Genomic DNA, 15,521 nt, shown 5'->3' with positions numbered 1-15,521 from the left:
AAGAAAACCAACTATATAATGTACTGGCTGGAATTAATGGTGGCTCTAAACACTGGGATTGAAAGCGAATTCCCAATTGACCTAGAAGCACATCTGAGGTCATGCACAAGGCCGAGCCATATGGCAGTGATTAATTATCATCGCAATTAATATGTCAATGATAATGACGAACTGACATTCACTGTAGTGATCATGAGCTGGATGGCCTCCTTATCCCGAGTCATTCAACAAACTGGTATAAAGTTAAGAGACCAACGACTGCGTATTTTAATGGATTGCATTTATTTATATTCCCATATTCAAATTATACCACTGACGTGTGTAAGCAAAGCGCAGCCTCTCAATGTTTTCATTTGAAATTAAACCATTTTTCTTATTGCGCGGCTCATGTTCAAACATTATTGTTCCCGCAGTCCCTCTTCACTCGAGTACTAGCATGATAAATAGGTTAGTGACCGTCGGCTTGCAGGGCACCACTTGTGTTTGACTCATGAAGGGACGTGCTGCATTTACATGAACAGCCGGTGGCCAAAGCCACTGTCACTTTCTTCCATTTTTCTGCTTGATGACCCAAACCAGTGGATCCTCATGAACCCGAGAGTCCACCGGCTGAATTCCCCAAGTTACGCAACAGCCCTCGGGTAATGGCAGCGCTACTCGAGTGGAGAAATCACATCCAGAATGTCAATGCAAGTGCACCAGCCATATATAGAAAGCTCTGTAACCTGTAGCGTGTCGGAAGCCATCACCCTCAAAGCCATTTGCTTACCATCATCGTGTCATTTGATGAATAACTTGAACAAACAAGCCAGCTGTTGTTGTTTTGTATTTTTTAATCAAGAAATCAAAAGATTTAGAGAAAAGCAACAACAAATACATGTATATTTGGCTGAGAAAAATAAAAGTGTTTTACATTGTGACAGCGATGATTATTACAAACGTGTTTCCATCGGATCCTTGTTTTTACATCAGTTTAGTCTTCCAAAAGGGAGAAAAACTCAAATACATCTTACATTAGATGTATATTCCAAGGATGTTTGTTTTACTTGGTAAAGCACAACTTGTACACAACGCCAACATTAAACACATTTCCTTTTGTGCTGAACGAAGAATCAAAACACAAAACACATTTTCCTTCTTAAATTAATCACATTTCAGCTCTCTATTTGTCTTTACAGTACATTGTTAACATACGTTAAATATGATTTCAATCATTTGTGTTCAAAGTACCAGTGAAGTTGCATTCTTCCTACAGAACCTTTAAAGAGGATTCCCTGTTCTCCCTGTAATATTCATGTGGCCCGTTTGCTAATAGCGGCACAAACTAAATGCTAATAGCTGCATTACCTTAATTGTGTAAAAGGGAACAATATAATGTTTCCTAACTGTTTGCCAGATCAGATCCTTAAAAAAGAACCATGCATGTCGGCTCCTGAAAGGCTTGATTCATATTATTGAGGCCTTCCCCCTCCTGATATTTGCATGCTGATAACCAGGGAACTGAACCAAACAGTTTGGTTTTAAAAGCATAATGTAACCCGTCTGAGGCCGTTTAATCACCAGAGAGAAAAAAATGATTCTCACACAAACTCAAAACACAGATCCATCGCAGGCGTCTTCTAGATTTGCTGCATGGACCTCAGGTTGGGGGACACCTAGAAGACAGATCACAGGGAAGTCGAGACATGTCTCGTGATGAAGTTAGGGAATGAAATATAGCCAAACGGTTCAGTTACTTACTTCAAAATCGGTGCCAGTGCACGCTTTGATATCCTCAGGAGTGAGCCCCTCCCATACTTCTATCAGAGTCAGGCCTTTTGTCGAATCCACATCAAACACGGCCTGGTGAACAGAGAGAGGGAGGGAAAGAAGGGAAACAAATGAAAGAAGGATGACATGTTTAGAGAAAAAGACGAAGATGAGTGATGAGACACAAAGACAAAATGGCGAGAGCGAGGATTTCCTGAACCCCATGGCGTGCGGACGCCAGGGTCACAGAGAAGGATGCGGGGGTCTCAATTATCAAAGTGATCTGCGACCACTTCAGGGTCATCCGCGGACGACGAAATAGCTGCAATTATTGGTGAGATTGTGAGTGTGAGAAAGAGTGGTCCTCAACAGGAAGTTAGACCACTACAAAGTAAAGAGCAATTTGACATTTAATTGACCTTTAGCAGTCGAAACATAAAAATGAAAAAAAAAAAAAAAAATCTGTAGGATACACGAGTGCCATGCTGGCTCTTGAGTGCTGCTGCTGCTCTGTGATGTAGCACCAGAGAAGAGGAATGGAGTCGTCGGAGGCATCGCTGGTATCAAGAAGGGGAGGGGAGTCCGCGGCAACAGTTTGTTGTTCTCAAAATAATATGTTCTTCGAGTAAAATACAAACCTTGGAGAAACTCTAAAGATGCCAAGACTTAAAACAACCCCCACTAAAACACTACATTATTTCATGCTGCAGCAACCCTCTGGTTCATAGGAGGCATTGTGAGCGTCTGTTTATACCCGTGATCACACTTCTACATGACGACCGGGCTCTGGTGCATATGCTGTGTGTGAGGCGTCGTCCTGATTATGGACACATTCACAAGCAATTGCCGATCAATCTGATTCCAAGATGAGCTTGCAAATGGTTTATGCTCAACACCAGAGTGTTCATGAATAAATTAACCTGTCATTTACGCAGAACGCCAAAGTATGAATGCTTAATGAATCGAAATAAAACAAAGTAATGTTATAATATTTTCTGAACGGGAGCATCAAAAAAACGAATCAATCCGATACACTAATGCTTGTGAAGTACCTACGGGGAGCTGACCCATTATTATCCTTCTTTCAGGGGCCACAAGTACTATTTTCTATTTTATGAGCCATGTCGCTGTACAGTGTACAACGTCAGAGTGACGGTGTTGGTTCTGCCCAAAGTTCAAACACATTTGGTTTTTGCGGTGGCCTCATGTGCGTGTACAGAATAATTCTCAACACTGGAACTTTGTGTTTTTATTACATTCTCAAAAATTGCTTAAACATTGGGAAGGACTCTCAAGAAAAAAATGATCGTTCATTTCTCCGGTACCTCCATACGATTCAATTCGTCAAAAACACGGCCGACTCCGTGAAGAGGACGCGACGAGAATCTGCTCATTCTGAAGTAACGAAAACACGACAGCTCTTCGTTTTCGGCGACGATACGCTAATGAAAACATAGTTGTGAATATGATGTTTTAATTCATGCCAATAAATCTCCCGTTAATCCTACACACCTTCAACTGATGGCATCATCAGATTCGAGTTGAAATAACTCAGGACTGCTGCTGCGTCTCAACACAGGTCTCGCATGAAGTTAGGTCGCTGTACATGCGGCGCAGCAGCCCTTCAAACTAAATCTGGAGCCGTATCAATAAACCTATTGATGACGGGAATACTCGGAGCTGGTTCCTGTTGCCTCTCAGCAGCGACTGAGCCACAGACGCATCGGGGCAAAACCTGTCGGCACTTTTCAGCTCATTAGACACACACACACACACACACACAGACACACACACACAGTGACGCAGGAGGCAGATATCTCACTCCGATGTAGCGAGGCAGATGGAATGTCACAAGGAGCAGGGGTCTCTGGATAACACAGGCACTGACATGCATCTCTAATCGGGACTTGTGACTCACGATGTCCCAGAGGTGCTGGATAGAGGAAGAACAGCAGTGTGAGCCGAGACGGCAGGAGTTAGGTATTCAATCAATGCGAGCTCACAGTTTGACGTTTCCTGCTTTGATATACACTGGATAATGAGACAAAAATAAATAGCTGTGAAAGTAGATTATAAAGCCATCGACTGTCCTAGTTATCCTCAAAGCAGCCTTTCTGTTTCGAAACTGTTGAGTCACCTTTCCTTCACAGTCTTCGGAGTCACCGCCATCATGAACCGGATTGATGCGAGATCAGGCACGTGCACAGACAGACCCCGAGTGGTGCTCAAGCACCTGCCCTTTTGCTCTGGATGAGAAAAGTGCCCTTTTTGCTGGAGCCCAATTTAGTTTTTCATTAATAAGTATTTAAGAATCAAAGTTACTCTCTGTCATCAATTCCCCCCAAATGTGTTTTGGATATCCGACGTGGAAATTATCTAACTTCTTGTGAGAATTTCGCCCCGACATGCAACACGGCGTTCACAAGCTCCCACCGCGCCCCTCCCTCCTCCTCGAGCGTTTATTGTTTGGCATTTTTCGCTCCTATTATTTTGTAAATTAAAAGAAAATAAAATGTAATTGTTAATAGAAAACATGTCATTGTGTTTAGCTCTCATGTCTTCTCACGATACAATGTGTTTCAGGTGTTGCGTAGCAACCAATTACTTGCTAACTTCAAGGTACAGTGATCAATAGATAAATCATTTTGGCGATGGGTGACCTTTTTTGGGGGGTTTGAGCACCTGCCCCCCAAAATGTCTGTGCACGTGCCTGTGCGAGATGGTCATTAAGACGCTGCCAGTCCACCCCATGTGTCGTCAGGTGAGAAGTGGACTGAAGGTCACGGAACAAACCGACATTATTCAGCCCACCTCACGCTCGAGACCCCCGCGAACGCTACATGGAGAGTGGAATTTACATTTCACCCTCCAACAAATACACTTGAAAAGCTCCGCCGGCGTCCTGTCAATGCATTACAGCAAGAACTAGAATGGACACTCTGTAGAGCGCATACCTTCGCATATCACAAGATTGGGCATTGAAGTATGAACATTTTGGAATTAGTTGCATGCCAATTGGATACAAATTTACATGGTAAAAATAATATTTTGACCTTTTCATGACCTTGACCTTTGACCTGATCGATCCCAAAATCTAATCAAATGGTCCCCGGATAATAACCAATCATCCCACCAAATTTCATGCAATTCGGTTTTTGAGTTATGCGAGTAACACGCATACAAATAAATAAATAAACTAGAACGGGCACTCTGTTAGGGCTTACCATATATATATTAAGATTGGGCATTGAATTATGAACATTAGTGCCAATTGGATTGGAATAAAATGGCGCGCTATGGTAAACACGGTAGGTAGAGCGGTGAGATCGCGATCTATCACAAGATATTGCATGATGAAATGAACATTAGTTGCCAATTGGATAGAAATTGACCGCGCTATGGTAAAAAGAAGATTTTGACCTTTTCATGACCTTGACCTTTGACCCGATCGATCCCAAAATCGAATCAAATGGTCCGCGGATAATAACCAATCATCCCAACAAATTTCATGCGATTCAGTTTAATACTTTTTTAGTTATGCGAGTAACACGCATACAAATAAATAAATAAATAAATAATTGGCGATCAAAACATAACCTTCCGCATTTTCAAAACAAAGGTAACAAGGGGCGGGTTTCGGAGATATGTTCAGACAAAGACAGTGTGACATTAGAATCATTTTAAATTTGTTTTCTGGAGTCATAATTGCCGTCAGTGGTCTCTGCCATCATCCCGTCAAGACGCCACAGTAGCACATCGCTTGGCCCATTAGAGTCGTTTTATGCTTCGAGTCTGTTAACGAGTGGGCAATATTTCTTTGGGAGTTTTTTTGTCTATTTAAAATCGGGAAACGATTCTCAAAACAACTGTTGAGACGAGAAAGTGCCGAGACGCACAGCGGCGACTCGAGCGCCGAGGGCCACGGAAGCGATGCGATTCGCTCGCTGCGCGATGAACACAAACATTTTCACGAGCCGTCATTTCTGTGAGAATGCTGCGAGCGAGCGCGCTCGTGACCGGGGGGAACTGAGGTCAGGAGGAAAAGAAGTGGCTGCGTGGCGTACCTACCGAATGGGAGGCGGCAGCGACTTCGCCTGCGGCCGCAGGTTTCCTCAGCGACACTATTTAGGACAACGCTAGAATGACCGTCCCTTCTGGCCATCCGGAGCCCAGGCTGCGTTTGTGAGGATGTATTGTGCGTCGGCATCTGTGCGCGATGGCTTTTTTTTGGGAATGTTTGGCAGCCTTCAGTTTCTGCTCACTTTCTTTTTTTTTTTATTGGAGAAGGCTTGTTTTTTTAAAATCCGCAACGGCAGTAAACAAAAAAAAAAAAAATTTGTATAACTGTCACCAGGCTTATTAAAAGCATTGTTTGGCACCTGGTTTACAGACCCTCGGGTTTTACCACTTGGAGCTTTCTCAGGTCATCAGCACAATTATATTGTTACCTTCGCATTGAAAATGCGGAAGGTTATGTTTTGATCGCAGTGTATATATTTATTTATTTATTTGTATGCGTGTTCCTCGCATAACACAAAAAGTTGTAAACCGAATCGCATGAAATCTGGTGGGATGATTGGTTATTATCCGGTGACCATTTAATTAGATTTTGGGATCAATCGGGTCAAAGGTCAAGGTAAAGGTCACGGAAAGGTCCAAATCTTCTTTTTACCATAGCACGGTCAATTTCTATCCAATTGGCATGCAACTAATGCCAACATGTTCATAAGTCAATGCCCAATTTTGTGATATGCGACGGTATGCGCTCTACCGAGTGCCCGTTCTAGTTATTTCATGATTTGGGCAAATAAAAGAACAAAAAGCTCAAATGTTGTCTTCTATTCATCTGAACAATACGTTGCTGAATGAAAATATTCCACTTGACTTCAGACATTAAGCCCTAAATGGTTTTCATGGGTTTTAAGTGTCCCACCACATCCTGTGCGTGTGTGTGATACACACACGTCCTGGCAATATCCTCACTGAGGTTTCAGCACGGGGCCTCTTCTATTTGCAAATGGTTAATTTATCGATTAGCCTTTACTGGCACTCACAGATCATCGTTTTCCCCCTTCACTATCATCATGGAGACTATTGGTCCACTTCCTGATGTATTGTTGAACGGTACTACAACGGATTTAATGAATCTGACAGACACATTGAATCCCACTGGCGTTGTGGGAGGAAACCATTTCCTCTCATAAAAACTGATTTGTCTGTTTTTCGAGCATAAAAGCAAGTTTGAAGGACTGTTTCACCTCATTTTATGGATATCACCTGAGAAAAAGGGGGAAACTAAACATTTGTGGACGTTTAAATAACTAAGATCATCTAAAACATTGTATGAACTACAATGAGATTGCTATGAACCAAGCGTAATAAATAGAGTAAAATCCGCAGTCTGCTGTGTCAATCCCCAAAAACAAAGATAATAAAGTCGGTTCGCGCTTACAGCTACTGGAAGGCGCCCTGTGGGTAAACCACCGTGTGCAGGTTGTTTATTCATCAAGCTATTCCAATCAATAAAAGCAAACATAAACATACTACACATGCACTCTGAGGGCGAGAGGTTCTTACAGTGTTCTCAAACTCCCACCAGTCTAGCAACAGTGTGTTTCTCATGCAATGTTGTTGCAATGTTTTTACATTGCAACACCATTGCAACTAAGAAATACTCGTTTTGGCAAACCTCAATCGGACACAATATTTAGGAGAGAAGTAGCATGAGGAGAAAAACATAGAACAGGTGTTTGTGACAAGCAAATAAATGGATAGGAACTGAAACTACGTTCACACCAGTCTGACTAATGGGATGTTTTTTTTACATTGCAACAGACATGAAATCAGAAGGATGGAGAGTGGAACAGAGGAGGGTTGTGCAAAATAGTAAGTATGTGTTTAAAGAGATGATGAAATGAAATGAGTTGACGTAAGAAGTTGAGTCATTAACAAGATGGTAAAAAAGCTGGGGATGCAATAAGAGGAGAGAGCGCTAATGGATATACAGGACTGTCTCAGAAAATTAGAATATTGTGATAAAGTTCTTTATTTTCTGTAATGCAATTAAAAAAACAAAAATGTCATGCATTCTGGATTCATTACAAATCAACTGAAATATTGCAAGCCTTTTATTCTTTTAATATTGCTGATTATGGCTTACAGCTTAAGAAAACTCTAAAATCCTATCTCATAAAATTTTAATATTTCCTCAGACCAAGTAAAAAAAAAGATTTATAACAGCTGAGTGTTTGTCAAGGCTCAGGAAACCCTTGCAGGTGTTTCGAGTTAATTAGACAATTCAAGTGATTTGTTTAATACCCTACTAGTATACTTTTTCATGATATTCTAATATTTAGAGATAGGGTATTTGAGTTTTCTTAAGCTGTAAGCCATAATCAGCAATAAATCAGAATAAAAGGCTTGCAATATTTCAGTTGATTTGTAATGAATCCAGAATGCATGACATTTTTGTTTTTTTAATTGCATTACAGAAAATAAAGAACTTCATCACAATATTCTAATTTTCTGAGACAGTCCTGTAGAGTCAGTGAAAACAGCAGGAGATGAACATGAGAAAGGTGGAGAGGAGGCGGTGGTGCAAGTGCAGTAGAAAGAGCTTTAACCTTTATAAATATTGACAGAAACCTGCTCGCCGGGAGATGCTGTGCACTCGCAAACAAAAGCCGGCTGAGCGGGGGAGAACAGGCGGGGTGAAAAACACACGCCTTGGACCAGCTGTCGGACTTTGCCCCCGACGGGTCGCGTCTTCAATGAGCGAGTTCCAAAGGCGGTGAACACCAGAGGGTCAGTAACGAACAACGGGACTCTGCATCAGCACCGAGCTCGACTCGCTCCCGAGATCTCTCTCGATACGAGCATTTCTTCAATCAGCAACATTTTGTTTGTTCTTTATTTTTTGGTTTAAGAAATATATTCTCAGAATACTAACAGGCCGAAATGGACAGTACTTTCTTTTGCATGCGTCAACACCAAAACCCACGGAGCATCAGTGGCGGTTTGATTTATATTTTTGTTTGATTTCGGACGACAAATGGCCGCTACACCGTCCGTCACTGCTCTTAATTGTCTTCCGGTCTCGTGCTTGAGCTTACCGTCTGCTTATCTCCCCCTCAGACAAATCCACCGTGTGCCATCATAAGCTCTTTAAAGATGTGTAACTTGTGCTCCTGTGTGTTCACCGTCTCTGTGTGTCTGTGTGTCTGTGTGTGTGTGTGTGTGTGTGTGTGTCGCTTATTGCCGACATATTCAGGGAACTGGCTGGCTGTGATAAAATAAGAAATGAAAACCCACTGAGTGGGTTTTCCTTATTCAATTTCAGTTTCACTTAATCACTCCTGACTGCAAGGTGGGAGATTGTTATACTTGTTATACAGCCAGGCCTCTAATAAAAAACTGATTAACAAAGACATTTGTATTCATATTAAACAGAAAAAACAAGCAAACAACAACAACATTAAACTGTTGGTGGGGAGAGGAACCTGCCCTGTTGGCCACAGGTTAAAGGCTCAGTATCTGTCGTGGTTTGACCAAACCGTAAAGACTCACGTCGGCCAGCGTTGGCGTCTTCGGTATATTCAGGTTTTACAAGAACATTGCTGCTTAACGCAAAATTAACTTCAAAGTCACAGATATCTACCTCCATGTTAAATACGTCCCACAAATCCAAGTCTCTTACAGGCCAGATGTACTCTGAAGCCACAGTTTACTCAGAGCCACCGACGGAGGAGCGCCTATGAGTAAGCAGCCTTATGCTGCGCTCACACCATATTGGCCACGCTTTTGGTGTGAGCGCAGCATTAGTTCATGACTCATGTGTCATCCATCAACAAAATATAGATTTTCCTAATTGTTGAATTTATATTTATGAATAAAGGACTTTGACAACATCTTTAGTGTCTTCTTTTCTCAGTTTTTGAAAGAAACCAAACACCACATTTTTCCATAAGCACGTTGCGTCTTTAAATGATATGAAAATCAATGACAAATCTGCAGATTATCTTTTGCTGTGAGAACAATCACAAAATATGTGCTGAAATAACCGGTTTCTGAACATTCATCCCAAAAAGAGAAGTTTATGCAAATTTTTCTTTTTTAAATGTATGAATGTAGTGATTTCGCTGTATATTATTTATTGATGGATAATTTGAATATAATTTCTTTTTTTGCATTTGGTAATGGTTTTGGTGAACCAATTTCACTGTTTATTAATCTCCGTCTTGCCTAGAGGAGCAAACTCCTCTGCATCTATGGACTTGTCTATAAACCATATATATATATATATATATATATATATATATAAATTAGACAAACAAATAAAGATACCTTTTCTGTGATGATTCGATCCACACACTGCTTCCCAGTTAAAGGCAGGATGCATTTGTCCAAAATCTTGTGTTTTCCTCCCTGAAAGACAAAGGTTAGTATAAATAATGCAAGTTAATTAGAGGTCAGCCCGCTTCAGACTGTGCGTTAATACTTCCAGGGATGCAGCTTCAGTTCCAATATATCCAGGAATGCAGATAGTTATGAACACTCATCCTATCCCCAAAGGATATAAACATAATCCATACGAGTCTGTCTCAGTTTCCCCAACAGTCTCCTTGAAGACAATGCACTCAAAGGGGCTCTACTGTGCCTGAGGAGCACACATCATAACACCCCCCCTCCCCCACAATAATGAATGAGTAATCCACTTCAGTTGGACTGCCAACTGCTATTGTCGACGGCCCTGATTTCCGAATACAGAAGTCTATTTCTGAACTCTATTCAAATCACCGAAGACAAACAATCAGGACATGGTTTGTGTGCAACACCTCATCGGGATGAGCTGGCGCTCTCCGGTGAAGAGGCATTGAGCAATCCATTAAAGGAATTATCCCTAATCAGTCATAACACTCATTACCGTAAGAATCAGAGCCAAGGTGCGCTGGTGGGTCGTACCAACGTGGAAAAAGAAAAATTGCCAATCTAATTGGATCTGGACCCTTGGGGAAGGAAATTAGTCTTTCTCGCACACACACACCGACTCTTGTATACACACCTTGGCCGAGTGCTCCATTGTGACCACCACCTTAGTTCCAGTGCTTGCCACCAAATCCATGGCTCCTCCCATTCCCTTCACCATCTTACCCTAAGAATGGAATATAAAAAAATGGATTACGGTTGCAGTTTAATTTCTTTCGGGAAGGACACAACAACATAAACACCTTAGACAATACAACACACTCGAATCTTAAACGGCCTTTAACCATGGCCTTAAAAGTTGCCGTACATTTAAATGAACAAACAATAGAAGAACAGAGCTGACAAAAGCATTCATCTCAAACTGTGAAAAGAAATGAAAGCAATAACTTTTTTCTCTTTCAGGAGATAGCTCTCCCCAAAACAACTCCCCCTCCATCGAAAATCCATAACCGTTTACAAAGCTGATATGTGGCTCTGTGTCTTCAAAGCACGGATATCCTCTATTGCTTGAATAATTTCAGACACCCCAAAAAAAGTCCCAGACAGACACAGGAGAGGAGGAAGCGTTCGGAATAGATCTTGAGCATCCAACTAGCAAGGAGTGTCCATCGGTGTGTGTGCGCATCCTTCACATATCTCGAGAACATTCAATCTGGTTAAACTACGGGCTTTAATCATATTTGTACTCAAAGTGTTGTCTCTTCACAATTCAGTGAACTAAAGTACAACTTGCGAATCAGTCAAGGAAGTACTCTGAAACATCATCACAGTGACAGAATTACGAGCCGGGTGAAGAATTGTCTGCTACCTCGCTGTGTTCAGTACAGAGGGTTTCCAAATAAGGAAGGCTGACATGCAGATATGGCCACGGGGTGACGGCTGAGTAACTGAATTAAAATCCTATTTGCGCATCAATCATGTGGAGAGCGTGCTTTGCTCCCTGCTCGATAACCAGCGGATATACACTACCGTTCAAAAGTTTGGGGTCATTCAGACAATTTTGTGTCTTCCGTGAAAACTCACTTTTATTTATCAAATGAATTGAAAATTGAATAGAAAATGTAGTCAAGACATTGACAAGGTTAGAAATAATGATTAATATTTGAAGTATTCATTTTGTTCTTCAAACTTCAAGCTCAAAGGAAGGCCAGTTGTATAGCTTATATCACCAGCATAACTGTTTTCAGCTGTGCTAACATAATTGCACAAGGGTTTTCTAATCAGATATTAGTCTTCTAAGGCGATTAGCAAACACAATGTACCATTAGAACACTGGAGTGATAGTTGATGGAAATGGGCCTCTATACACCTCTGGAGATATTTCATTAGAAACCAGACGTTTCCACCTAGAATAGTCATTTACCACATTAACAATGTATAGTGTGTATTTTTGATTAATGTTATCTTTATTGAAAAAACAGTGCTTTTCTTTGAAAAATAAAGACATTTCTAAGTGACCCCAAACTTTTGAACGGTAGTGTATATATATATATATATATATAAATATGTTTGTATAGAAAACACGTTCAGAAAATAACATTGCTTACTGTCCATGGCCTATATTACTGGGAGGATTGCTATTCGCTGGCCTCTGACTAACGGCTTTGCATGTGGTTACCCAGGGCCGCTTTGATCCGACCCGTTCTGTGCAGCAAAACAAACTTCATAGTGCTAATGGGATATGCTAATAACCTATTACATCCTGTTCAAAGATTTGATTTATTCAATTTAAATCCAGCCCTCAAAGAAAACTGGGAGGATCGATTGGCAGATATGGAATATTAAATATTCGGTTTTCTTCAGTGCGTCTGTCAGTGTGACACTTAAAGGGCAGCAGAACATGCAAGAATGCATTAAAATGGAATTTCTTCTTCATGTTGCCGTTTAATTAGCGCAGCTTTGGTGATAATAACCTTGCTTGTGGGACTGAAGCTCCACAGGTTTTTAATTTCCTCACCAGTCCGATTCTGTCCGTTCGCCTGCTGTAATCTTGCCCGGTGAGACATCTCCCTTCTAAACTGTGACTATTGTTCAACTGCTGAATGCACACACACGTCACAGTTTGGTACTGTAGAAAATAAAAGCAGGATACGTTTATTCTTATTTCTTGTGAACAGACAATAGTGCCGGTGTCAAAGATCGACAACATTCATTCTTAAAATAGGGAACATTTCAAATACTTCTGTATTTCCTTGCACAAAAACTGCAACACATGTGGCATCCATCCTCTCTTTACCTGGCTTTTCTTCTTTTTTCAAGCCGGCACAATGCTATGAATTGTGGGTAATTTCCTCTGGCAAAGTCTGAAGTCTGGTGTGCATCAAGGGCTCAAAAAGGTCTTCGAGATAGCCCTCAAGCACTCAACGATATGACAGTGTGACACCACAAAGCCTTCGTGGCGACAAGCCTCAAAGTCTGTGGGTCTTGGACTGTGGACATTGGGGTTGGGCCACTGACTGACTGGCTTTTTGCGCTTACCCCAACACCTCAACACATGTTGCTTCACGTCTTTCGGTTCCCAGGCGGATGTCGCTCTTTCGAGCTTTGGTTCTGCATTACGAGCTTCAATCTACACACCGTGTATTCTGCGTGTCGTGACGATTCAGCACAAATGTGAGAAATTGTATTCACTTCTTTGCTGAAATACAGACACATTCAGACAAACGGTTGCATCACATATTGCAGAAGATCTGATTGTTTACAAAAAAGTGCCGTTTCATGGAGGTAAGAAAATGTTAGTTGTGCAGTTCTTCATTTCGCTGCTTTGCCTGAATGAGCACCGGTGATGAGGAAAACCTCAAATGTCTTCCCACAAATGTTTTCTCCAAACATCCTTTCTACTTTTTGAGCCATCTCTTTGAAATGAGTCCTTGCCAAAGGCAGATATACAGTATCCTACACATATACGAATTAAAAAGTGTGACATAGTGTGGGGAACGGCAAGAGGCGGCCTCAGTGGTGGAGAACCAAGATAAGAGGCTGAAAAAAGACATGCATGTCAGGATGGTGGCGTGTCCTTAGGCGTATGATAAGCGCAGAGAGTCGCCATCTTTAATACCCATAATGCATATACAAGCACACAGGACTATTGGCATGGAAATACATTGTATAATAAATATATGCACCGGTAGTGTATCAAGGCTAAATATATGATATATAAAAAGTACAAAGAGGTACCTAAAGATGATGATGGTATACAGGAACATACCAGTAACAGCATGTAACTAGAATGGGCACTCGGTAGAGCGCATACCTTCGCATATCACAAGATTGGGCATTGAATTATGAACATTTAGGCATTAGTTGCATGCCAATTGGTAAAAATAACATTTTGACCTATTCATGACCTTGACCTTTGACCCGATCGATCCCAAAATCTAAGCAAATGGTCCCCGGATAATAACCAATCATCCCACCAAATTTCATGCGATTCAAAGTCGATTTTGACTTTTTCATGACCTTGACCTTTGACCCGATCGATCCCAAAATCGAATCAAATGTATATATATATATAAAAAATTTAAAAAAGGAATGTGGGACAACAGGTGCAGCAGTTTAGAGTTTGACGTTCTTCTCGAAGCGACCCCCGCATACCGTTACATCGAGCTGACGCTCGTATCCAACAGCATTACATTCATACAGCGTAGACACAGCTGCGGGGAGCAATTCAGGGATTGAACCACCAACGCCCTGATTGAAAGACGGACCTGCTGACCACTGACCCACAGTCGCCACACCAGTCGCACACAACAGTGCCTGCATACTCCACTCTGAGAGGGACCATTTAAAAGACGAACATTTGGTTGCCTTTTCATCCGTTATCGATCAAACCGATCGAAAGGAAATCGTTTCTATTGGGCTGGCTTTCCTAAAATAGGCTGCTGTGGCACAAATGCACGAGGGAAAAGCGTCAAGGGAAACATACTTAGACGAGCGCTGTATTTGTCGTAGTAGGCTTCAGGGGCTGGCATTTTATTTCATTTTGTAGTTACCATGACAACGGAATATGATTTCCTCATTTGAGTGTTTGCCGTTTCAGTCAGTGGCAGAAACAACACGGAAAAAATGACCCCCTTCACAATCCAAAAAGTTCCCACTTACCAAGCGGCTTCTTTTCTCTCCCCCACACTGACGATCGGATACAAATGTCCCTCCGTTTAATAACATAGCGACAGATAGCCACAAGCCCTCCGTTACCCAGACAACTAATGACAGGAATCAGAGAGAGGCTGACGAGAAGACAATGGACACCGCGTACTAAATAACTGGAATACGAACCGTTATACAGTCCGGTGAACACGGCGTAATCTACACCAGTAAATTAGATGGGAGCATTTAAAAATGTACTGATGATAAACTAGCAACCAATCCGGGGGATTATGTTTTATGAAACAGCAGGAAAGCGTCTGAAGTTTGCAGTAAAATGCACAATGTTCTTCATCCGAGCTGGCATCAGGCTCCATCATGAGCACATTGAACATTTTAATCGTCGGCAACTCGAGTTATTGGAGCACTTAAGCTGCAGTTGTACCGAGCCTCCGAGGTTTTGGGAATAGATTTCTGAACTAGCGCTCATTTCTATGTTAAAAGTCCACGACTACCAAACTTAGTTCTATTGTATTCAATATCTTAATATGTTAATATTTTATTTGCATTTCTTTGATCAATTCGAATATGTTCAAATCTCAGGAGGTGAATAAAGCAACGCTGAAGGAGCAAGGGAAACTAAAAGTAGCACTGTTCAGGCAGCCAAAATCAATACAAGTAAACTTTGTGTGGCTGAAATT

At 41.5% G+C, this 15,521-nt stretch overlaps 1 protein-coding gene across 1 annotated transcript in view; it reads right to left on the bottom strand.

The window, feature by feature from the left end:
- Positions 1 to 815: 815 nt before the first annotated feature.
- Positions 816 to 15,521, bottom strand: part of oxct1a (3-oxoacid CoA transferase 1a) — a 38,636-nt gene continuing 23,930 nt past the window's right edge. The window contains exons 14-17 of the mRNA XM_056417973.1: positions 10,811 to 10,900; positions 10,093 to 10,173; positions 1,741 to 1,842; positions 816 to 1,655 (exon numbers count right to left, since the gene is read on the bottom strand). Of these exons, the coding sequence (XP_056273948.1) occupies positions 1,620 to 1,655; positions 1,741 to 1,842; positions 10,093 to 10,173; positions 10,811 to 10,900 (309 nt within the window). The 3' untranslated portion in view covers positions 816 to 1,619. The remainder of the gene's footprint in view (positions 1,656 to 1,740; positions 1,843 to 10,092; positions 10,174 to 10,810; positions 10,901 to 15,521) is intronic.

Source organism: Pseudoliparis swirei, chromosome 7, assembly GCF_029220125.1.
Source record: "Pseudoliparis swirei isolate HS2019 ecotype Mariana Trench chromosome 7, NWPU_hadal_v1, whole genome shotgun sequence".
Classification (NCBI taxonomy): domain Eukaryota; kingdom Metazoa; phylum Chordata; class Actinopteri; order Perciformes; family Liparidae; genus Pseudoliparis; species Pseudoliparis swirei.
The sequence above is the reverse complement of the archived record's forward strand: the minus strand, read 5'-3'. Positions and strand labels throughout refer to the sequence as shown.